General features: G+C 35.3%; 2 protein-coding genes, 1 long non-coding RNA gene and 1 pseudogene across 3 annotated transcripts; 2 read left to right on the top strand and 2 right to left on the bottom strand.

Annotated features, from left to right (window-relative positions):
* Window positions 1–1,327: 1,327 nt before the first annotated feature.
* Window positions 1,328–4,241, bottom strand: LOC115236761 (annotated as a pseudogene).
* A 798-nt stretch (window positions 4,242–5,039) lies between these two features.
* Window positions 5,040–13,614, top strand: LOC115236755. The gene is made up of 4 exons (XR_003884241.1): window positions 5,040–5,457; window positions 12,752–12,940; window positions 13,053–13,220; window positions 13,289–13,614. It is a non-coding gene; the product is annotated as an uncharacterized LOC115236755 (long non-coding RNA).
* Window positions 13,615–13,821: 207 nt separating this feature from the next.
* On the top strand, window positions 13,822–18,646 carry LOC115236799 (cytochrome P450 6k1-like). Its single transcript, XM_029809489.1, has 6 exons — window positions 13,822–14,311; window positions 14,828–15,368; window positions 16,757–16,941; window positions 17,052–17,243; window positions 17,345–17,633; window positions 17,893–18,646. Exons 2-6 carry the CDS (start codon window positions 14,846–14,848, stop codon window positions 18,096–18,098), a joined length of 1,395 nt encoding a protein of 464 aa, XP_029665349.1. The 5' UTR covers window positions 13,822–14,311; window positions 14,828–14,845; the 3' UTR covers window positions 18,099–18,646.
* A 2,250-nt stretch (window positions 18,647–20,896) lies between these two features.
* LOC115236785 lies at window positions 20,897–26,244 on the bottom strand. The gene is made up of 3 exons (XM_029809473.1): window positions 25,482–26,244; window positions 25,140–25,391; window positions 20,897–24,991 (listed from the first exon to the last, which is right to left on the bottom strand). The coding sequence occupies exons 1-3, from the start codon at window positions 25,938–25,940 to the stop codon at window positions 23,192–23,194; spliced, it is 2,511 nt and encodes an 836-aa protein (XP_029665333.1). The 5' UTR covers window positions 25,941–26,244; the 3' UTR covers window positions 20,897–23,191.
* Between the last annotated feature and the right edge of the window lie 18 nt (window positions 26,245–26,262).

The raw sequence follows: 26,262 nt of genomic DNA, 5'->3' as shown, positions 1-26,262 counted from the left end.
GCAGACATAAGAAAATTTGGAATATTAGACAACTTTAGTTGCTTCAGGTTTGAAAATTATATGTTAACAATTAAAAAATTATTGAGGAAAGGAGACAAACCATTGCAACAACTTTCAAGAAGATATGGCGAAATTGGAAGTGTAAATAAATATGAAAAAATAAGAAGCTCTACATTATATTTAGAAAATAAACATTTTGATGGTCCTCTACACCAAAACAGTAATATTAAAGGTCAATACAAAACGTTGCGCAATTCATTATATATGATCTGCTATAACGATAAAAAAAATAATTGCTGCATATTAAAAAATGGAGATTATATAGAAGTGGAAAACATTATTCAATGTGCAGATGAAATAATATATATAATCGGGAAAAAATTATTGAAAGTACAAGATTTATATGACGTGCCTATGAAGTCTTCACTTTTACAAATAAATATTGTGAATAAAAATAATGAAAATCAAAATTTAAATACATGAACCATTGATAATGTGGCAGCAAAAGCTTGGAAAATTCCATATGGTGAACAGTTTGTCATATGCCCCTTAATACATACTTACAAAAACTGATATATGTAATATATAATACAGGGTAAGTTTTTTAACTTGAAACTGCAAAATATCTCGGAAAGTAAACTTTATCGAAAAAAATGTTTCAAACAAAAGTTATAGGATTAGGAGGGGGCCACATGATAAAAATATGGATTTGACTTTGAGTGACCTTTTCAAGGTGAGGTCAGAGTTCCATTTAAGAAAACGTCGATCACATTGACCTCACCTTGAAAAGGTCACTCAAAGTCAAATCCATATTTTTATTATGTGGCCCCCTCCGAGCCCTACAACTTTTGTTTGAAACATTTTTTTCGATAAAGCTTACTTTCCGAGATATTTTGCAGTTTCAAGTTAAAAAACTCACCCTGTATGTAATACTTACAACATGAATAAGAATACGATTCAAAGAATAAGTATAATTATATTATTTACAGGTTCTGTTTATGTTCCTATAAAATGAAATTATTTTTTTTTTGTTCATTCTATATTTATATTATGACTATATTATGACTATCTATACCACGGATGCCTAACTAGTTTTTCCGAGAGGCCAGATTTCAAATTTTAACCACTGCCTGCGGGCCAGATTAATTGCCAAACAACTTTCAAGTTATTGTCCTCTTTGCGTTACCCAGGGACTACCACGTGGAGGTGAGGCAATGACAATCTCCATTTTTGGGTTTTTTTTTGTTTTGTATTTTTTGTTTTTAATTTTTTCTATTTTGTTTTGTTTTTTTTGTTTTTTTCTTTTTGCTTTTTTAATATTAACTGTCTTTTACTGTCTTTCTACGTTATTTTTCATCTTTGAAAACTTTTGATATATATTTTTCCAAATAAAAACTAATGTGAGAATTGCGATTTGCTGTCTTTGACCAACTTGGTAAACTCAGGGTTGTAACTAGTAGTAGCAGCAACCAAACAATCCTCAAGATGACGGTCAGTTAAACGGTTTCGAAACTTGCTTTTCACATAATTCATTTTTGAGAATGCAGCTTCGCAAACATAAGCTGATCCAAACATTGTCAATACAAAAGAACCTATCTTTCGTAAATTAGGATAAGTTTCATCAGGCAAAATATCAGTCCAAAACTTGGTTATCTGTGCTGCTTGATAGCTTTCTTTCAATACACTGTTTTTCTGCAATTCGATAGTTTCCAGCTGAAGCCTGGCTTTATCAACGTAATCACTGAAAAGATGCATAGCTTGTGTAACCCAGTTACCGTTCCAGTTACCGGGTTCCATAGAAAATGGATTCTTTAAGGCAGTGAGTAAATCAGAGATTTGGCTAAATTCTGAAAACCGCGAAGAAAATTCGATCTGCACTTCATGTAAAAACTTGACAAAAGTGTTCATGTCAATGTCTTCATCAGGATTTCCTTCAATATGAGCTTTCAATGAAGGAAAGTGAAGTAATTCCTTTGAATTTAGATCGTTTTCGAACAACTGCAATTTCCGCTGGAATGCTTTTATTATTTCCCACATATCGCAGAGAACCTTGTTCTTATCTTGCAAATCTTTGTTCAGTTCATTAAAATGGGAGAACACGTCGCCCAAAAAACAAATTTTGCCAACGTTCTCTATGTTACCCAAAAATTGGAAGTACTCATTAGCAGTCTTAGTATTTCTAGAGTCAAGAAAACTATGAATTTCTGGTAGTAAGCATATCAATCTGTTCAATACATTGCCTTTACTTAGCCAGTGAACATCATTGTGAACAAGCAAATCTATGTACTCGCTTTCACATTCTTGCAAAAATGCTCTTAGTAAACGATGTTGTAGAGCCGAATGCGAGCGCAGAAAATAAACTATTTTCATAACTGCTGTCATGACATTCTTAAGATCGCCAGAAAGCTTTGCGCAAAGAACAGCTTGATGAATTATGCAGTGCAAAGCAATAATCTTGGAATTTAGATTTTTCATGAATGCAATGAAACCATTGACTTTACCAGTCATAGCCGGTGCACCATCAGTTGCTATCGAAAAAATATTGTCAAACAAAAGATTGTCAGATTCCATGAACTTTTGAAAATTTTTGAATAGTATTTCACCGGTTGTGCGATCGTGAAGTGGCAATAATGTTAAAAGTTCTTCTTTGAATTCACTGTTCCAAAGATACCGAACATAAACTGCCATTTGCGAAATATCAGAAATATCAGTTGACTCATCAATTGCAAGTGAAAAAATTTTGCTTTTTGCAGATTACGCAAAATGTTTTCTTGGACTGATCTTGAGCAAGATTCAATTTTTTTAGTTGCCGTGTTGCGCGACAAAGGAATTTTCTTCAATGTTTCGGACACTTCTTTTTTATTTTCGAAAAGTATATTCGCGGCTTCAAGTAAGCATAACTTAATTACTTTAGAGTGAGAATAGGGAATCATATTTTTCGCCATAATCCAAGAGATTCGTAAAGAAGTTTCGGTGCACTTTTCCTGCTCAGTCAGAGCGTGTTTCATTATTAAGTTTGATTGTTCATATGAGTTTTGGAGCGATGCTATTTTTCATTACGTAGAGATCCTTTTGGGTATTCTCTGTCATATTTAGCGGCATGTTTTGAATTATAATGTTGCTTCAAGTTAGCGGCCTTGTTAACCGCCACGGTTTCATTGCAAATTAAGCATATTGGTTTGGCATATTTCTCAATGAAGATGAAGAAATACTCTTCAGTCCATTGCAATTGAAAAGCTCGATTCTCCGAATCAACTTTTCGATGTTTTGGTCCGGACATTTCGATTGTCAGAGAAGCGAGAAACGCAGTACGAAGCTAGCTTTAAGCGAAACTAAATTGAAAATGAGCGGTAAGCGACTGGTTTGCAAGTTCATACGAGCAATCAGAGAAATGTGCGTAGAGAGCGCAGGAGAGAAGTGCAAAAAGATAAATAAATCTATGAGCACGGGTCTGTTTCATTGAAACATTCGGAATTTTACACTCACAGTCATCTCCTGTCAGCAGTAATTGAAATCTGGGAATTGCAAATCAATTCCACGAAAATCGTATTCTTAATACACTGGAATCTCGCGCGCAGTTCGGGGCTCTGAATATAACGATATTGCTCCTACTTTACTCCCGAATCATGAAATTCGAAATCGTCGCGTGAGACTTGCACGAACACGTCCTTACCAAACAAGTCGCTAGGACTTAACAAAAGATACACGCTAAAAATATGCGCTACTACGCGGTTGAGACATCCCCACTCACGCTACTTACGTGCGTCTAGTCGCGAGCTAAAGCGCTTCCGTCGTCTCGATAACCTCGATAGAGCGAGACAAAGAGTAAATAAAAAAGAATACTAGCGTCTATCCTTTTTTGTTTACTCTCTGTCTCACTCTATCGAGACTATCGAGGCGACGGAGAAATGGGAGCGCTTTAGCTCGCGAGCCGGGTTTTGAACAGGCTTGATCTAGAAGTATGGAAAGGATTTTGTGCACTATTACAAGATTCTACTGTAGTCTAAATTTCATATTTTCGAATATGGTCGCGGGCCGGACTGACAGGCTGCACGGGCCGGATCCGGCCCGCGGTCGGACGTTGGGCATCCGTGATTTATACTTTCAGCAAAAATATGACTACATTGAAAGCTTATACAATAATAGAATTTGAGGATGGCCTGGCAATAGTGCCTTCACATTGGTTAAGCGATGATGAAACTAAATGCGCTTATCCCACTTTTCGGGATCCAGCAAAAATAAAAAAAGCTGTCGCGTCACAATTCTTCCCCGAAGAAAACAATCCGAACTGGAAAATATATGATGTCTTACGGATTTTTTATAGAACAAGTTCGATCCAATTTTCAAAAATTTGATTATTATATTCATTATTTGTAAATATACTGATTTGTCTTTTTTATGATGTTTGTTTGTATTTTCAGATTCATACGAAGGAGTAAAAGAAAAACTACTCATTGCTGAAAATGTATCAGATTTAACGGCTGATGAAAATACAGAAGATGAGATCAAAAGATGCGACAAAGACAAAAAATCGAGACATGTGCGAGCTAAGAAAAATTATTCTTCGTCGGAGGAGTGTGAATCCAATTCTGGCAGAAATAAAAAAGGAACAAAATTACTACCTTTTCCGAAAATTCCAGAGAAATCATATATTACGAACAATAAGATTTCTGCAAGTCAGAAGTTTCCCAGGTAGCACACACGGTCTTATTGACGTCAATTTTAGGTCATATTTCGTCCAAGACGTCATATGTCTTCTATATGACGTGTATTTGATCCTATTGTGGACGAAATTATGACATTATGAAAAGGACATGAATTAGACGTCTTTTTAAGACCAAATTTTGTATTAACAATTTTATTTTTTAAGTTTTTCTTAATTAAAACAGACTTTGTTCGTTCCACTTTTAAACTTTTTACTTATGGTAACTATATCGATATGTGATAATGCGGTAATTATACCATAAGTAAAGGGATCAATATATGTAAAGATATTTAAACACAAATAGAATGGAAAATAAAAAGTAGGCAATGAAAAATATAGTTAATATTGCTTCATTATTAATTGCTGCGTTTGCGATTTCATCGTAGAGCATGGAAATTTCATATCTATATGTATAATGGCATCGATAGAATCCTACCCTATCACGCGCCTGTCGTAACAAACGATCGCCTGGGCGTATGATAAGGAGAACCTCATTAATGCCGTTCAGAATACATTTGAACCGAGCGCGAACGTGAAGCGCATGTGCGCTTCTGGGTTCTTGATTGGACAAGACTACGACATGAGTTGCGTAACAGTGCAATAGCACAGTATACACTGTGGCAATAGCGAGAAAACGAGAAATGTAACACGTGCCCAATAAGTGATTCTGAAGCCGGTCGAAGTTTTGTGTATCTATGTGTATCTGGCGTGTCTCTTATAAAATAAAGAGAAAATAATATATTAGCAAAAGGGTAAATATTGTACACACTCCTTTTCCAAACTTATTTCTTTTTCTTACATGTGCAATATATGATTATTAATAGGATCAAGTTCTTCATCAATTGTTATTAAGGATTTGCTTTTTGAGATCATAACCGGCGATTTGCTTTCACATTGTGCCTTTACATATAAAACTGATATAAATTTGTTTCTATATAAAAAAAGTTAGATACATATATTAATGCACAAATTGTGATATTGAAGCCTAACCTACAATACTATATAAATTACTATGTGTATTTATGTCAATAAGGAACACAACCCACACGGAACATGACATCCATTGGACGTCCATATAACCTCCATAACTCCATGCGACATCTATCTCTACAGTGGATATTGTATAGATTTCTAATAGAAATCCATATTATCTCCATGGTAGATGTCGTATATAAATCCATCATGGATGTCCATGAGACATCTGTTATGGATGTATGATAGATTTATACAAGTATGTTTCTAATAAAACAAAATTTAATTTTTAGGTAAATGCTCAGATTAACTTACACCTCACGGATCGTTTTCATTTTCACATATATTGGAGAGGGCATATTCCTAAGTAATACGCACTTCGAATTTTGTGGCGCTCTTTTCTGGTTCCAGAAATATGCAATTTTAAAGTTTCACAGTTTTAATGCTTTTTCTGTTATAAAATAAGAAAAAATAAAGTTTGTTTACGTTGTATTTGTGTAAAACAGACGTGGATAAAGTGTTTATTTACATTTCTGGAAACGAAGCTCCTTGAATTTTTCCATTTTCCACGTGAAGCGAAGTTCAACGCGAACCTATGTGTCTAGTTTTTTAATAGTGGGCCCCCCCGCAGGGGAGGCGGAACATACTGTCTCCACGCATATACTTTTTAATGTGTAAATATAAAGTGGAAAGTTGTAAACCCCTGTGAAACCTTACTTCGCATTAAAAAGTATATGCGTGGAGACAGTATGTTCCGCTCCTTGCGGGGGGGGGCTCCACTATCAAAAAACTAGACACATAGGTTTGCATTGAACCTCCCTTTACATGGAAAAGCAATATTTTTTTCTGTAGTAATGGATAGAAATTCGTAAAGCTTCATTGCTCTACTTCTTTTGAAATTTCTAGCAGAACTGAACAAGTGTACGATTCTGAAGCGTACTAGCAGTAACATAAAAACAACTCTAAATGTAAACAAAAGAAATTCTTAGCAAAAATATACTGATTGTGACGCAAATGTAAACAAAAAAACATAAACACGCAAGTAAGATATAGTGAAAAGATCATAGAAATAAATGCGAAAATTATGATACTTCAAAATCGCATATCTCTGAAACCAGAAGAGAGCGCCACAAAATTCAAAGTGCGTGTTACTTAGGAATGTGCCCTCTATAATATATGCAAAAATGAAAATGATCCATGAGGTGTAAGTTAATCTGAACATTTACCCACGCGTAAACACGATCACGGTCACCGAATCTCAAAACAGGCTAAATCCACGAAATCTTCCGTTTCGATAATAATCGAATTCAAAAATACAATAAAATGCAAAATATAACACGCGAAATTCTACAGATCCTCCTCGCAAACTTAAATTTTTCGAAAATCTCAGGCAAAAGATCGGCGAAATACAAGAAATACAGTATTAAACAATATCCTGTAAGAAAGCGATTAGTACACACAGTACATATGAAAATTCAATAAGCGGCACTCAATATATATATATAAATACATCCTTTAATACTCTCAATATAAATTCAGAAGAAATACGAAAAGAGGTAGCAAGAATTAATTCCAAATAAGTGAGATAAAAAATTACCTCTTAAAGTTTTCAATAATCCAGGCAGCAGTTAAATAAATTATCTGATTGATAAAATTTTAATTATCATTAAGTTAAATCAGCGGGATTCTAATAATTTTAGCAAAAGTTCAATATTTTCGAAAATTGATCAAAGAAACGTGATAATAATAATACAGAGAATCAGATAAGCGGAAGAAGTTCAAATAAGCGTTAATAACAAAAACCAGAATATCATTAATCCATAATAATCTCAGGAATAACATCAATAAAACAATCAAACAATCGATAATCTCAATAACAAGCAGACATAAGAAATAACATATTCAGTATAAAGCCAAAAGTTTCAATGTCATATATAATCACAAATCAAATCATTAAATTCATCTCAGTAACTTGTCAATCTCAATCTCTGCATCCCGTTTATCGTGGGCCCACATTGGGCGCCAATTTGTGTATATATTTTAAGTAATTATATTGTCTTTTTCCGGCAGGTCGTTGGTAATGACCCACGGCATACCATCGGCCTTCGGCGCGATATACGATAGCTCGATCTCATACAAGAGCAAATTCTGGTAACGATAGGTTGGGCGCCAGACGCGAGATTCGCGCCATACAAAACTCACAAAAAACCAATAAAGCAAGATCGAGGAATAATCGCGACGGCAGAATCCGCGACCGCTCCTCAGTTAACAAGATTAATAGAGGGAGTGATCCGTACAAACGGGACGGGAGAGAACCGAAATAAGTAAGCAGAGATTCATAAGACACAAAGATTTAACAAAATAATAATATATTAACAAGTGTAAATAGTTGAAAAGAAAATAGAATATAATTTCGGAGATATCAGCCTGTTCGTCGGCCTTAACATGTTAACGTGGCCGAGCAAGAGTATCGTGTTTCACGGCACGCGCGAATAAAGATTGATTATATGGTGGCCGCGAATTTCCAGATGCGCGGAGCGCGTTCGGGCCTTATTAGCGACGGAAAATCCTTTGGATTTTCATATATATAACTGCGCTCGCCCATGTAAAATTATAAAGATGTTGTTCAAGAAGGAATACAAAAGCGCTTGTATAGCAGCCGTTCAACTCGCGACAGTAGTTCGTAGTTGCGGGATATGACATCAATATAGTTGTTCAGATCTGACTCTTTTCTAACCTCCGATTTTACGATTATTATGGCGACGCTGCGCAAAAGGGAGAGAATCGTAATTACGCGACTAACGTGACGCATTTATCTGAGGATACTACAATTCCACATTCCACGCAATATAATAACTGTACAACATCGATAAATTTTCCAAATAATCTGCAAAATACCGATTACATAAAATATACCGAAAATATGACATACGCAGCACGCGAGATTTTCACAACGCACGATATATATTCGAGACGCGGTATATGAGCTCGCCGCAAAATAATAACGATGTACAAAACGGTAGTGATACAAAACAAAATACGAAACAATACTCGAAAAATACAATTATGACTGTCGGCGGCATTCCCGGAAGATAAAGTAATTGCACGATAAAGAGGATCGGATGAATCGTCTCGCCATCGGCCGTTTATTCTTAGGAAACGTGATAGCGATAAACGAATTCGTAAAGGAAGCGTTAACTTACGGCAGCGATTATTACGTGGCGCGACTCATCCAAACCGTATCCGAAATTGGTGGTTTAACAAAGGGACGACATCTCACCGGTCTTCAGCTATCGTTCCGCTCTTACGATGGATCTCGGCGATAGGCTTCTATCTCTCGCGCTGGTCCGCCGAACAATAACGAGCGGAAGAGCCGCAAGAGACACGCCGGCACAGTAATGTACAATTAGGCCACCTGTGGCGCTTCCGGGTCTTGTTGGTCCTTGCGGCCCTCACTATTGATCTTTTAGTTTTCGATCTCTTTACTTCCCGTTGTTTTCCTTTCGGACGTGAAGGAGATATCTTCAGCAGTGTACAAACTGGCCTGGCCCTTTTACATCCCTCCATGACTCCGGATGTTCCCCTTTCTCGATTTTCCCATCAATCTTAGATCGTATCCGGGTTCGAGTGTCGGACTCATATGTCGGGCGCAATCCCGTATCTCCGCGGCGAGGCTCCCATACTAGTGGTATGTGGAGTGGCCTTCCCCAGTTGTCTCCTCGTTGATCCTGTGGGCAGCGATTTTCTCAGAAAGCGACAGCAAACATTTTTTATCATAATTATTTATGTTATTATCAAAAAGAAGTATGCCAGTATCTGGCGTGCTCCGTACATGCTGAATCGGGCCTCCATTCATCCCTAACAAACACTTTTTCCACATCTGATTTACACAAATACAACAAAAACAAACTTTATTTTTTCTTATTTTATAACAGAAAAAGCATTAAAACTGTGAAACTTTAAAATTGCATATCTCTGGAACCAGAAGAGAGCGCCACAAAATTCAAAGTGCTTATTACTTAGGAATGTGCCCTCTATAATATATGTGAAAATGAAAACGATTCGTGAGGTGTAAATTAATCTGAACATTTACCATTTAAAAAGTTGTTGAGTTACTACGGTTGTTTCTTCTTGAGAGCCCACACGGAACATGACATCCATATAAATGGACGTCCATATAACCTCCATAACTCCATGCGACATCTATCTCCACAGTGGATATTGTATAGATTTCTAATAGAAATCCATATTATCTCCATGGTAGATGTCGTATATAAATCCATCATGGATGTCCATTAGACATCTGTTATGGATGTATGATAGATTTATACAAGTATGTTTCTAATAAAACAAAATTTAATTTTTATTTAAGTATTATTTAAAATTCTCAGCTAATGTTTTGAGAGTATACTTAAAAATGTGTAATATTATATATTCTATTTTTAATTTATATACAATTTAAATTTTTATTAAAATTTTTTACTAAACTCTAAAATATAATTAACAAAATTTTAATGCAAAATAAAGAATTTTTTTTCATACCAAATTTTTTAAACAGTCCATAATATATAATGTCATCAATTTATTATTAAACAAAGAAAATTCTTAATTTATAGATTAAAATTAGAGATAACTGTAATTATTCATATTATATTCCTCACAGCACATCAACATCCCAATGAAATTACACCTTAAATTGTAAGATGGTAACATTCTACGGAAATTAATAAACCTGCCATTAACTTTTAGTAACTTGAAAATTCGTCTAAATTTATTCCATTAGCGGCTCAGAGACCTTGCGCGTAACGTTTTATTAATATCCATACAACCCGCTTTCGTCAATACAATTAACTACCTAAAACGCTACTATATTTACGTAAATGATTTGGAATGTTCTTTTTCTGTGCACGCGTGAATCACCGTTTATTCGGAGTTCGTAACTGCTCTCCGGCTCTTTCCTAACGCCCCGACGTGTCGGCACAATTGCCGTCGTGTCTCGTGGATTACGATACGGGAATCTCACCGCGAATTCTCTAAATCGAGTTTTATTGTTGAGCAATACTTATCTGAGGTGGTGCCACGTATTCAATATCGCTTCGATTGTTCTCTCGTTGACTCTTTCTCCTGTTCCGGGGATTTTCTGCTTCTCTTCCTCCTCACGCCCGAGAGTTCCGCCGGCCCAAGGAGTATCCAAGCTTCCGTTAAGATATGGCGGTGTCTGTCTCCTTACAATTAGTGGTGACGTGGCCAAGATAACCGCAATGAAGTCGGAGTACTTCTTTATTCGATGTCGCCTGCGTGCGTCCCCGGAACGAAAGAGGACGAGACATCCCGAAGCTCTATTATATCGATCTACCGCGATCGATCGACATGCGCACTATTCGCTACTATTTCGGCAGAAGTGGGAGTAGGCACGAGGCGCCGAAAACGGTCGATTAATTATTCGATATCGCCTCTTACATCTCCTAATATTATTTTTAATAAGGAACCCTTGCAAAAAAATATTATATTGCCAAAAATCGATTAAACACTATCGGTTTTCAACAGCTTTCAATCGTTTTTTCACCAATCATTGAATAGTTCAAACTCTATTTTTTTCTTTAATGTTGAATTCCGCAAAAAATCCATAAAATTAAAACAAAAAAACGAGCTCCTTACTATTATTTTTGAAAATATAAGATATGTATATATATATATATATATATATATATATATATATACATATCTTATATTTTCAGAAATAATAGTAAGGAGCTCGTTTTGTTTTAATTTTATGGATTTTTTGCGGAATTCAACATTAAAGAAAAAAATAGAGTTTGAACTATTCAATGATTGGTGAAAAAACGATTGAAAGCTGTTGAAAACCGATAGTGTTTAATCGATTTTTGGCAATATAATATTTTTTTGCAAGGGTTCCTTATTAAAAATAATATTAGGAGATTATGTATGAAGATTAATGGAATCTTATTTCAATATTTCAACAACCTTACGCGCAATTATTTCACTTTTCGCGTATGCTGAAAATATTACAAAATTATGAGATATCGTTTAACATTAATAATTGAATTTTATGTGCATGTTTATCTATATCCAAAATTATTATTTATTTAATATTTAATGAAGTACAATCCCAACAATTCAGATATTGGATTGATTTTTTTCTTAAAAATCGGGCGGATAAATGTCCGAAGAAGTTAAAATTATCCATTTACTGTCTATTTAAGATGTAAAATAATATATATATGTATACATATCTTATATTTTCAGAAACACACTAATAAAAAGCTCCTTTTATTTAATTTTTCGGATTTTCTGCGGGATTCTGTATAAAAAGAAAAAAGTTTGAACTATTCAATTATTAGTGAAAAATGATTGAAAGCTATTGAAAAAATAAGTGTTTAATCAATTTTTGGCAACATAATATTTTTTTTGCAAAAGTTCCTTATGAAAAATAATATTAGGAGTTTTGTGGCATGTTGTATGAATATTAATACAACGTTACGCGCAAAGTCTCTGGGATGTTAATGGAATGAGTTTGGAGTGTTTGGACGAACATATTTTCATGTTGCTGGGAAGTTGATGGCAGGTTTATTAATCTCCGTGGAATGTTACCGTCTTACAATTTAAGATGTGACTTTATTGGGATATTGGTGTGCCTTGAAGGCTATTATTCATCCATCAAAGCTCCATGAAATATCCATGATTATACCATATGACGTCCATGTGACATCTATGAATACGTCTAATGGATGTCGAATGAAAGTAAGAAATGCGGAATTGTGGATGTCTAGTAGATGTCTATAGGAGATTACATGGACATCTTATAGAGGTTTCGAATCTCCATGATGGATGTCTACTGGACATCCATTAGAGGTTTTTGTTCCGTGTGGGAAATGTAAATATTTGTTATATTAACATTTTAATAAATTTGATAGAAGATTTAAAGCGTACAGGTGAGTTTATTAAAATACCTCTCTAATCTTGTAATACATAAATATATACATATATATTATACTATGCTTTGTCTTTGCAGGCGAAATAATCCAAAAATAAGTATGGTTTATGTTGTTGTAGAATTTCATGAGAAACACAGCGGTGGTGTAGCTGCTGTTAACAGTGCGTGGCTTCCCTTTTTTAAAAAGGAAGTTTTTTGGCCTCCGTATAAAGATCAAAATAAATTTGACAAAGCTTTGAGAACAGGGGAAACAGTTGATACTGAAAAATGGACACTGCACAGTATTTCGCGTATTTTTTACAGTAGTGGTAAGTTAGTTTTCCATATTTATTTATTTGTTTATTCTACATATATATACATATATTTATTTATTTTACATATATATTTATTTATTTATTCTACATTTTTTCTAAATTGCAGATGATCTTGTAAAGACAAGAGAGAAACTAAAACGGTCAGAAATTATATCAAATTTGGAGAGTGAAGAAGAAAACGAAGATATACGTAAGAAACGGAAAAGAATGTCTAGAAGAATATATAATTCATCGTCAGATGATGAACAAGAGGAAGAACGAGGAAAACAACGAGGTTTGTAAAAGACTGATTTGTCAAAGTAGATATAACGTCAACAGTTTTTATAATGAAATATTTTTCAGAAAAACTTGTTTCCCTGATAGCTACTGTCAAGGAACAGAATGATGAAATATTTGTCACGTCCCGCGACCATTTTTCCGATTTTCTTTCCTCTGTTATATTTTCGAAATTGATTAAAAGAACTCTAAGTCCCTTTTACGCGATTCAAAAAGCTCGCCTTTGGCGGCCATGACACCTTGCTTCTACTAGTACCTAAGCGTGGCGCTACCATAATAGCGCGTCATCTCACTACCTCGCCATCCCACTACCACGTATCCCCACTTGCGGACGACAGCAGCGGCCGAGCCGCCGAAACGAAGGACCTCAGTGCAGGCCCCGACTTCGTCAGTCTCATCCTGGAAAGACTTTGGAGCTAAATTTTTATGTTATGTTATGTCGTTATAATAAAAATAATAATGAGCTTTATAACTTTCTTATAGTGCAATCTTTTTCTAGAATGACACCTGGAGAATCAAGATTGCGAGTTCGTAGTGCACGTACCCGAGGTAATCATTGGTATGTAATTATAACTTACAGTTAGTGAAAAATTATTGTCTGGTGCAATAATGTGTTAATAAAGTGACAAGTGTACACACAATTACAGTATAAGATTAAAAATGCTTGTGTGCCATTTATCTAAGAAAAATTTCTTTTATTAGATTTATATCTGCTACGGACCTATTAACGATTCTATAACGGTTACCAACAAAAAACCGCGGACTCATTTCTTTTTCTCAAACGTAACGATTTAGAATGTTCTAGAAAGTTCCGTTAAATCTTATGGGATATTCAGTGATTCTTTTTCCCCCTCTCTAAACTCGCTCGACACCTCACAGATTTACTATATGTATATTTGAGAGTATAGGAATAGGTATTTGGACAATCAAACGCTTCCAAGTTTAATTGATTCACATACCAAGTATCGTGACAAGTCCGTACGAGATGCAAGGTAGGGTATATGAAAGGTAGGGTGTCCGCGAACACCTTGATAATGTTCTAGTCTAGCGATAGCGAGCAAATGAGCAAGTTATTGAAGATTGACGACTGTGAGTGAACAATAATTATCAAAATCTTCCTAAATTGATTAAGTAGTTACGCGTTTGTTTGTTACCCAGCATAGCTGTCAAAACAATATCGCAAGTGTAAAATACTAAAGTGCAATCGCATCTCAATTGTTTAGTGAACGGGACTACGGCTCAGACTCTGTGTAATTAAACAATGCTCTTTAATGTTAAATAAAAGTGTTCGCCTGGATTGATCTGTTCCTTATTGTTCGTATGTCATTCCGCCGACTGTTTCCAGTCGAACTGGCAACTCTAAAGTTTTGCAATTTTACATAAATATATACATATAAACAATATCTTTGTTATATATTTCGACAAAGATAAAATATCAACGTAACTAAATTTTTTGCTGAGCCTAAAAATATAAGAGTTCCTATCCTCTTCTAGAAATCATTTGATATTCGTAGGCATTTTCCCATATAATTTTATATAATGGCCTTTAGAATTATTCTGTTTTTTTGTTTTTTTTTTTAAGATGTAAAAGGAATATTTTTACAGAGATACAAGCTGCGTAAAATGGCATTTATAATGTCTTATCTCTGGAATCTGGATGGCATGATAGTTCTAACAGCTATCATCATACTCGCCTACTTTTACATGACGCGCAAGTTTAAATATTGGAAAAAGCGCGGCGTTTCGGAAATATCACCAATACCTTTCTTGGGCAATTTTACGAGATGTATATTTATGAAAAAATCAGCGGGATGTCTACTAAAGGAGTTCTATGATCAAGCGAAGGAGCAACCTTACGTAGGATTTTTTATTTTTGACAAGCCCTTCTTATTGATTCGCGATCAGGAACTCATCAAGAATATCTTCATGAAGGACTTTAAATACTTCTCTAATCGATATGTCACGGTGAATAAGGAAGATCGTCTAGGTTATGCGAATCTCTTCTTCTTAAAAAATCCAATGTGGAAGATGCTGAGATTGAAAATGACACCGTTCTTTACGCCTAGCAAATTAAAGAAGATGTTAGATTTAATAGAGGAATGTGCCACAAATCTAACCGAGTATCTGGATTCGCTGAATTTGGAAAGTAAGTACTAAATGATTTACATTTACGCGGGATACTAAGAAAAAAAAGATATAAAGCATCTCTTTAAATAAAAATTCCTCTATAATATATAAAATTATATGTATGTATAATATGTAATAATTATTCATTTTAACGGACATAATTTGGATGATTCCCATTTTAACGTGGATCGCTCTCATCTTGTCTTTGAGTTTTTATAATGGTCCATGATCTTAGGATGCCGGACCGTCCTGTTTTTATTAATACTCTTTGATAAAATGCCGAGTGCGGAGTTCACTTGTTAGGCACGTGCAGGTTGCAGGTTTTTTATATTAAGTAAATGTTGACGGCAGAAGCCGATAACAAAACTGTAATTTTTTAATTTTTTTTCACTTTTTATATGAAATCATAAACCCCGCACTCCGTTATTATGTATACTTTAATTATGGAAAAGGATTTGTTGATATCTATAATCAACAAAAATATTTTGCAATCCTACTAATATTCGCATTCTGTCGGTATCCGGCATCCTCTTAAGTGATAATCACACATTCTTGAATTATTACGTCATAAAGTATAAAATTATTTTCCACTTTATATGTCGCACGAAGCAAGGTCCACTCCACATCCTTCTAGAGTTTTTTGCAAAACGAGATTTATATTGTTACAGCCCTATATGATATTCCCGTGCCGCGATGTTATCATTCATTGCGGTAAAAAGAAAACCATATCCGATACAACATGCGAGTCTCTTTAATAACAAACGGCATAACATAGAGGCACGGGAACATCATTTACAGACAGCCATAATATATTAATTCCCGCGAATCATTTAATTTAATGGAAGAGAAAGATTGACACAAAATGTAAATATTTGCGCGTCCGCGCAATCACGCGGGCTCAATAATAGGATCTTTAGTGAAATAAGAGAAAAACAATCCACATGACTCACTTGATACTTTGTGATTCCGCGGGCGTGCGCTGCTCGCCGCTCCTGATCTACAATCTTGTACGCTAATTGGATAACTTTAAATAGCTCTCATTTAAAAACTATTGTTTAGAGTTCTGATAAACGACAAGTTGCTTCATTTGATATCAAGAACTTTCCTGCATACTTCATATACGGGAGTTTTGAAACATTCTGTAGATAAATAACGAGCTGATAAAAACCGTCTCGAAGGAAGTCAAAACATCTATGACTAAAGTTCATTAATTATTTCTAATTTCTTATTGATCATTACTTGCGTTCACGACCTTGCGCATGACTCTTATCAATCCGTTATTTATCGATTCTATTGATAATACTTAGAGCTTTTACGATTTTTATTGGGGATTTATATAATAATTATACGAAACAAAGTCTAAACATAGCTAAATGTTATTAAATTAACTGATGATATTGTTGACAGATAAGGGAAAAATAGTGGAGATGAGAGAATTATCCTCCAAATTTACTACGGACGTGATTGGCAGCACCGCTTTTGGACTCAACACGAATTCTTTCAAAAACATGAACATCGAGTTTTATAAGCACGGCAGAACGATCTTCGGGTTTGAACACGGTTTGGAATTAACCGGGCGATCTATCACGCGCGTGAATTATTTGAAATTTATGCGTCTATAATATATATATCTACGACATCTTGGAATCGAATGGAATGATAGGTACTATATATCGATAGCATCCTGTATGTGTGTGTATAAATATATACACACATATACACACACATACTTTTTTCCTCGCACTTTATATTCAGTGACGGTGAGCTCTCTGCATTACAATTGCAATTTGTAGTACGTATAATACTCGCATTGCATCCTGAAATACAGAACAAGCTGCGGAAAGAAATTCTTCAGATGCTCGTTAAATCTAATGGAAAAATTACATACGAAATGGTGAGCAAGTATCGATTAAGAGATTTATTTTTTCTCTCGATCGAATCTTGTTGAAGAGCATAATTAAAATATATTAGAATGGTATATTTTTTTATTACTAGATCATGTCGTTACCGTATCTCGATATGGTGTTCTCTGAAACTTTGAGAATGTATCCGCCAGCAGAATACCTACATCGTATCACATCCGAGACTTATAACGTGCCGAACTCCAATCTCGTAATTGAAGAAGGTACACCGGTTTTCATCTCGGTGCGCGGTTTGCATTACGAACCGAAATACTTTCTCGATCCGGATAAATTCGATCCGGAGCGATTCAATGAGGAGAATAAACGTGACAGGCCGGCATACGTTTATCTTCCATTTGGAGAAGGTCCACGTACGTGTATAGGTGAGAAAATCGATTTTAATTTAAAGATCAATATTATTTTGTTATCTATTTGCCTCTCTGAATCTTAACTTATAAAGATACTTTTATATTTTACTACTAATTACTTATAAAGTTCCTACGCCTAAACAATTTCGAAAAAAATTGATGCTAATTAATCATAGAATATGTCGTTAAAAGGTTATGTGATAATGATAAGACATTCTGTGTATATTTTTCTTATTAAAACAATATGATTATTATACAATTATCTATTTCGCAGGTATTCGTTTGGGGCTTTTAGAGATGAAATTAGCACTCATAAAAATTTTGAGCAGATTTGAAGTGTCACCATGTCAAAAAACTTTGATACCAATGAAACTTGATCCTCGTGGACATCTAATAACACCTTTAGGAGGCGTATTACACCTCAATATACGAAAAATTAATACTGAAATGGAATACATAATTGGAGATAGCGTTACCTAAAAATAATTATGATAATAATAATTAATATCACTTAATAAAAATACATAAATACAGTTATTCAAGGTCTCGATATGTAAAATTATGTAAAGGCTGTCAACTTGCGAAGTCAATCGATGCACTAAATCCTCGCTTTAATGGGGAGATGAAAGTGTTTTTATTCGTTCAATGTCAATTTTACTTTATAATAAGCATTATGTGTCTGATTTAAACACCACGTTATTGTTTATAATTAAGATTATTTATGACAGCTTTATTTATTGTAGTTTATACATTGTTGTCTGATTACTGACCATTTATGTAATTTAGATTTCTTTATTATTAATTATTTGCGCGGAGAATGGGATCCAAAGAAAGGATCCAAAACATTTGCATTCACAGTAATAATTATTGACTAATTACAATAAAGTACGAGCGTTAAAGACTGTGCGGGCTCATAAATGCTATGTTTAATTTATTTGCGAGGTGATATTGTGCGAGAAAACATTGGCACATTAATATCTCTCAACATACGAAAATTTAATTATTAAGACTAATTAAAATTTACAAAATAAAATAAAACTTTACCATTTAGAGACCAATCTGTCGGAATGATAAGTTGAGAAATATATTTTGATAGTATAAAAAAAATTACGGATCTTATTTCACAATATACTTGAGTTTCATAATTTTAATTTAACAATTTGTGAGGGAGGGACGGCGAGAGACGGAGAGAACAGACCTTATAAATACAAAATCACCCCAACGTGATGATCTGATTTATACGAGTTTACGAGAAACAAGAAATATCGAAAAGTTTCATATAATAGAATTTCCGATCGCTATACGATATATAAGCGGTTTGTTAAAAAAAAAAAAATGATATTAATCACAATTGAAGAATGTTAGAGCAGCTACATATTAACGTAGCTTTGTAGTATTTCTACTTAGATGCATCAAAATTTAGTTTACGCAACTTCAGAACATCTCGTACATCAATTACGGCAATCACATTTTACGAGCGCGATAATTACATTAATAATTCTCGAAAACTCGATATTGTTCGATTAAAAAGATTCCAAATAAAGAATCTCACACCACATATCGTACATTTCTCTTTGAATTATCGTGTAACACGATTATATAGCGTTCAAATAATTTCTTCGCATATCGTTTTATTTGGAGTAGTTTATTTTGCTGTTTATTATAATTGCACAATATTATAAAAATATATTTTAATAATAAAATAGCAAAGCAAATTTATTTCTTATCGACATCTCTGCCGTTTCATTTTTCATTGAATATATATATAAAAACAAAACACACGGGAGGAAATAATACATTTCCTCTGAAGTAAAATAAGTTCTCTTTCATATTGTAATATTTTTTCGTAAATGTTAGTATTCGTTCTAAAATGGATTTTAGATATTTGGTAACTTTGAATAAGCATAATAGGTTGTCATGTATTTCGGTAAAGACATGATAATAGATAAAACCAAGCGTGATTAACATCGCTTATCTTCAACGTTAGCATGAAAGAGAAAGAGAGAGAGAGAGAGAGAGAGAGAGAGAGGGAGAGAGAGAGAGAGGCGAGAATTAATTATACGATTGAGTCGAATATATTTTATCCCAATAATTAACGACGATAATTGGAATACGAGAAAAATTCTAAGGAGACTAAAGATTCAATTGACGAGTAAAACGATGCCGTACGCTACGGCTCGATTGGCCCAATTCTGTGTTCCGCTTCATTTTACTTATTTATTTCTTATCTATTCTTTTATTACGCAATTGTGGAAGGTATCTACTGGTTAGATACCACAAAAAGCGAAAATCAATATTTCGACGATCTTACAAGTCGAATTTTATTTCGCGACTATATGGAACTTTGAATTTTCATATAAATAGATTTTCTAGTTTATCTCTCGCGAAACTCTCCGAAGACCGTTGAAAATTGATCATCTTTTAATCAAGATTTTGATAGATAGTTAAGAGATAGTAGGTAAGAAATTGCAAACATGACTAGTTTTGGAAAAAAGTATTCATACGCTGGCACTCTTGAAAGTCTGAAAAAAGTTTCTAAGAAAAAAATATATATAACGCTAATAATCGCATTTATTTCATAAAATATGATAAATAGATATCAAACTAATTGTAAGACTCAAGATAATTTAATTTCTTCGCGTTCTATATCGTAAAATCTTCAGTTTAATAGCAATTTTAATTTGATAAAGTTTGACAATAATTTAGAATGTATTAGCTTATATAGTTAAAAAGTTGTAAAATTAGTCATATGAATACCTTTCTTCAACATTAGTCTTGAACATTAGTAACAATCAGGCACAAAGAGTGAGCGATACGAAAAGAAAAAAGTGCATTTGATTTTCTCTAAGATGTGTCAAGTCTTAAGAATATTCTGCTTTGGTCGTGATACAAGTTTTCTAATAAACGCTTGATCCGTTCGAAGTTTAATCTATGCGCTTCGGTAAAGAACGTATAGCAATTTGATCATTTTTTCGTTAATGTTATCAATTATAGAGTTTGCAATTATTCTAGAATTCGTTATAAGCGTAAAATCTGATTAAGATCAAAATCTCTAAATACGATAGATTTGTATGATTAATTATAGTGGTCCTGACTCGAGAAGAGAATCAAAATCAAATGCCTTCTTTCATTCACATCGAGGAGAGAACTTGATTATTTATCATTATTATTATAATATGCGTTGCTCTCTATACATACACTGGTACAACTCCTTCATCCGCATATATATGCGCTTTTCTATTCGTTCCATCTTTTTGTCCTTAATATTTTTTCTTTCCTTTTTTCAACAATAACTTTCTTTCAGGAAAACGAGTATACTAATTCAAGTCTCAATTTCAAGGAAAGTTTTTCTCACACAGGAGGTTTATATATTCTACTTGAAAGATAATTATTCTATTCTATATATACATTTTATTATTCGACTTCACGTCTCGACAGCAGAAATTTACCGAATAAAAAAATCATGAAATTAACGCAATTTTTTATCTTTTCTTTTATTTGTTAAAATTATATATTTTAGACAACTTTACGCGTGGACTTAATTTTTTCATTCGTATCGTCACACATGCACATCAAGTTCCACTTGATTTAATCGACAATTATTGATTCTACGACACGAAAAGAGAGAGAGATAAAAATTCGTTAGTCAAATAATCAGTCAAATGTAAATGTCGCTCGTTCACACACATATCGAGGGTTTTCTTCGCAGAGACTGTTGCCCAACTTAAGATCAGCCTAAAATCAACTTTTAATTGGTCTAAAAACAATAATGTAAGACTAGAATTCAACACGTGCGATTTTTTTAATTGCCATATATACGCAATTGTGTGTATATGATAAAATACAAAAATATAAATATCTAAAAAAATGTAGAGCAGAAAGTCTCTCTCTCGTACAAAAATAATTGTATTTACGCGTGTTTATGCATGCGTGTATTTATGTATATCAATAAGCCACTAAATTATCTGAATTTTTAAACAATAACAGGGTAGATAGAGTCCAATATAGATATATAATTGAGAAAAGACCGATCGATTATATTCCTGTTATCAGTTTTATGTACTTTTTTGGGATACGATGTTAAAAAAATACTAAAATCATTTTATTGAGCTATTCAAGAAACTTTAAACAGATCTCTTCTCCTCAATCAAATCAATCAAGTTTAATAAATCGTTTTCCAAATTGAATAATGTTTTAATAACACGATTAGAGAGACAAAAAATGATTCGCTAAACAATTTTTCTAGTGCTTTCCGAGTTATGGAGAAATCAATGAGAAACACACTTAATAAATCTAATAAATCTATTCTATTTTCTAATTTCGCCGTGGCAACTACTGATATAAAATGACAATTTTCTCGGAAAGTGAAAATAATCTGAAAATATTCTAGGATTCTCAAGAATATCTCAGAATAATTCGAGAATAATGTACAAGTGTCGAATAATGTGTCGAGAAATATTTTGAGAAAAAAGTAAGTTTTTCTTTTAAAAGTAGCTTTCTTAGAAAATAATATCTCTAAAAACTTTTGAGGGCGTTGGTTTAAAAAATAAGATTATTCATAGAATATTTTAAAAATGGTCTGACAAGATTTTCTTACCTCACATCCTTGATACAGTCCCCGAAACTTAATCGCACATCGATACACGAGCCACGCTTACATATCTATTTGTGTTTGTCTCTTCTACTTAAAATTATCCACTTGCTCCTAGTGGAGATGCGTTATATTCTTATGTCTTTGTATACACTGCGTATATTTATATATGTATGTATGTATGTATAGTAACGAACAACATTAATGATCACTTGTTAGGCTACTCTTTAATTAGACAATAAATAAAATAGTCTATGTATACAGCATATATATATATACACATCCTCGTTTCCCACAGGCCGTAGGTGTCCCTCGCAAATAAAATATTTCGACTCTCGCGACTTCGCATCGTTATGACATAAAACAGTCAAAGTTGATGGCATTAAATCATGGTCCGTATGAGGATCCCTTCGCAAGAAAAATTCAATTACAAAGAATTCAATTTAATCGGAAATAATATATTAGATATGTAACATTTTGTTTTTTATTTTTCGATAAATGGCTTACTCGAGCAAATATTACGTTTGTTCGAAATTGACTGCTTTTAATTATACGGGGATAGATTTTATTCTCCTATATACGCGCATATTTTGCGATGTGACATTAATTATCACGAATTAATCGCAATTCATTCTACTTTTTATGTCGCGACATATATTTAATAAATATCACCGATGCATTTGATCGGAGTTTTATGTCTGCACATTGCAGCTATTAATCGGTACCGATAATTAATATCTCGATGAGAAACATGATGATACCTGTATTAAAAAATTAAACCTCTCCAAAATTTTTCTTGACAATTATTTTACTAATTTCCCTTGTATTACAATGCGACAGACATTCCTGGATATTTCTGAGCCTAAACTAGGCTCAAACTTTTTCCATTGGAGTCCTAACTGTTGCAGCAGAACAGGTTTTCGGGCCACCAACCGCGAAGCCCGAGCTTCTTCTCAGAGGGATCCTCGACCACCAGGACGTATTACATGATCTCTTCTCTGCTGGGCGACCTCGGTGGATGCGGCGACAGCGGCGTTTCATTCGGGTGCCTCTTTGGCCGAAAACTGGCCGTCAACGAAGATATCCAGCCGCTTTGCGAACCGTGATCGTGCAGAGAATCGCTGTTGCTGTTGCTCCGAGTACTGTCAATGCTCATACCGGATTTGAATCGCGAGAATAGACCGGGCGAGGATTTTTTGGTCGTGGCGGGCGACGCGAACACAGTGGAATGCTTCTTTCGTGATTTAGACACCTCCTTGCAGAGCATCGAATCCAGACTACCGGTGTGCGGACGTTCCTCCGCCTTGGAATTCAGCGAACCCAGTATGACCGCTTCCGCCTGCTTTGCCATCTTAGAAATGTCTTCCATACTGGCTGAGCTTCTCCTAATCTCCACCTTGCCGAGATCTTCTTCAATGTCGCATGAGGTATCATCGAGATTGACTATGATTTCAGGCTGCTGCTGTTTCTTCGGACGTACATTGATCTCTTGAAACTCGATATCCAGATCCTGTCGAGATCTTTTCACTTCCTTCATACTCTGAGACTTGCCCTCGGGATTCGATAAGTTTCTACGGTGCTTGGAAAAGGAGCCGGCTGCCGGCAAAGCCTCCAAAGAAGTGGACGATCTCTTTTCTTTAGTGAACACCGTCCGCCAGCTTTTGTTCTTGCTGTCTGTGGATTTGCGAACCTTGGGCAGAGTCATCGCTCGTTTGTCAACCGACGATAACTCCACCACAGTTGCAATAGCTTTGCTGTTGTCCTTAATCGAAGACTTAACAAGGTTGCAGCGCTTACAGATGAACAAAGAATTGTTATGCCTCCTCGAAGTCGCGGCGGAACCGCTGCTCACCGAGTTGCTCTTAGTGAGCATCTTGGACGCGTGCTTTGGTTTTGGACTGGGCGAATCCTTAGAATCAAAACTGCTGCTCAGACGATCCGTAAAGTTTCTCAGCCGTGAGAATAAAGACTTGTGATTATTCGACCCAGTTCTGTCGTCGCAGCAACATCGCAGATTGATTGATTCTCGACTGCCGTGTGCATCCTTACGACTAGATCGGATTTCGTGAATATTCTTTATGACCGTGCCGGCCTTCTTCACGTTGTTCCTCGGTTGCGAGTGGGCCTCTGCCACGACGATATTACCGTTTCCCTCTGGCGCTCTGCCTTCAATTTTAGCGACTAGAAATGTCGCCTCCTTCTCAATTTCCTCGAGAATACGCGTGCCTTCGGCGGATCTCGCGCTGACCGGCGAACTGACATCGCTACCGAGATTTTCGCATCTGCTGCTGCGTCTCCTCTCGCGCTCGTGTTCCCGAACGGCCTTGATCAGATCCTGATTATGATAATCTAACGAGGATTTCTCCCGGCTGCCCTTGCGACTGCTGGGGCAACTCTTCCGGCCGGTAGTCGGGCCGGCCAGTGTGCCTTCGGTGGAAATCTTGAACTTGAGCGTCTTCTCGCTGATCTCTACTTCCGTGGCGGTCTCCGGATCAGAGCTCTCGACATTTTCCATCTCCTCCATCGTCAAGTTCTCCGTAATATCGTCGTCGGTGGAGCGCGAGCGCGAATGGATTGTCGTGGCGGATCGTTTTGAACGCATGCTGTGCGACGACGTGGATTTGATAATGGCGGACGAGCTGCCAACGCCGCTCGGCGCATTGGATATACCTGATTCTCCGACATCTATGACACTTTTCCGATGATGACGTTCGTCTTTGGCAGCCTCGTTCAGTCTGCGATAGTACTCCAGAGCTTCCCTGACGGGTTGAACTATGAGATTCTGGAAAGCAAGGTTTCGTGTATATAAAGATCTGTTCATGCAAAAAACCGATATTAATTTTCGAAGGTTTTATACAAGAATGGTTGCCGATCCATTTCATTGCAAGCACGAATAAATTAATACACGTACAAAAGAGAACAGGGAATACCTGTAGCTCGGGAAGAAGTTCGCCGAGGGCTTCGAAGAGGGGGAGAAGAACTAGGCCGATGAAGCTAACCTGGGACGATGGTTTGGTCACCTTGTCGCGATCCATGAATGGCGTGACCGGAAGACCCTCGAGTTTCTCCGCGTCACTCTGCTTGAAGAACTCTTGAAGTAACTTGTCCAGCCATGGTTCCGCGACTTCCATCGGGCGCGCCTCATTACTTATGTCGGCTACCTTGATAAGGATCATGGATAGCTGCAAAATACGTAATTGTATTGATTATTTAATGTTTCATTCGATTAAATTAACAACTAACCTACTAACTCCATTAGTCGGCGTATTTACCAGATTTATATGTGCTCTGTTGGTATAATCGAATTCAGGAATGATATCGATGAACTGGCCGAGGATCTCGTTGTGCCGGGCCATGTCGGTCGCTAGGATGCATCGTATAATGCCCTCGCGCACTATTCTATAGGTAAGATTGTCCAAGGACGCGAGGATGTTGCACTCGGGTGCCTCCAGGACCCGGAACGCCACGGAACAGTGATGATTCTCCAAAGGCGAGATATCGTTGTAACGCAATGCTAGTTCAGTCCGCGCGTTTATCTGATAGATATTGTTGTAGCCCGGATGATCGAGATCGTGACAGATGCAGGAGACGATCAATATGAGAACCTCGAGGTCGCCGATTTTCGACGGAAGATCCACCGCCCTGGCTATCGCGTACATCTGGATACAATCAATTAACGCTGAATCGATGTGGCTCTTTTTCGATTTACAGCTAAAAAAATATTTTGCCATGCATGCGTATTTCGATCAATCATAAAAAGAAAAATTTCAAAATCATTATATTATCTCACAATAATACAGTATAGTTTTATTTATGTAGAATTGGCATCGTTAATTTTATTGGCAATAAAATATTGTGTAAAGTAGCTCAATTTAATTGTACTTATAAATTCATTCACTTATTACTGTAACATCATACAGTTGAAGAATGATCTACATTGAAGTATGATATTACAGTAATACAAAAGTGAATGAATTTATAGGTGTAGTTAAATTGATATTATATTATTAAATTATATTATATTATATATAATATAATATAATATATATAATG

Source organism: Formica exsecta, unplaced genomic scaffold (assembly GCF_003651465.1).
Source record: "Formica exsecta isolate Colony F162 unplaced genomic scaffold, ASM365146v1 scaffold26, whole genome shotgun sequence".
NCBI classification, from domain to species: Eukaryota; Metazoa; Arthropoda; class Insecta; order Hymenoptera; family Formicidae; genus Formica; species Formica exsecta.
The sequence above is the reverse complement of the archived record's forward strand: the minus strand, read 5'-3'. Positions and strand labels throughout refer to the sequence as shown.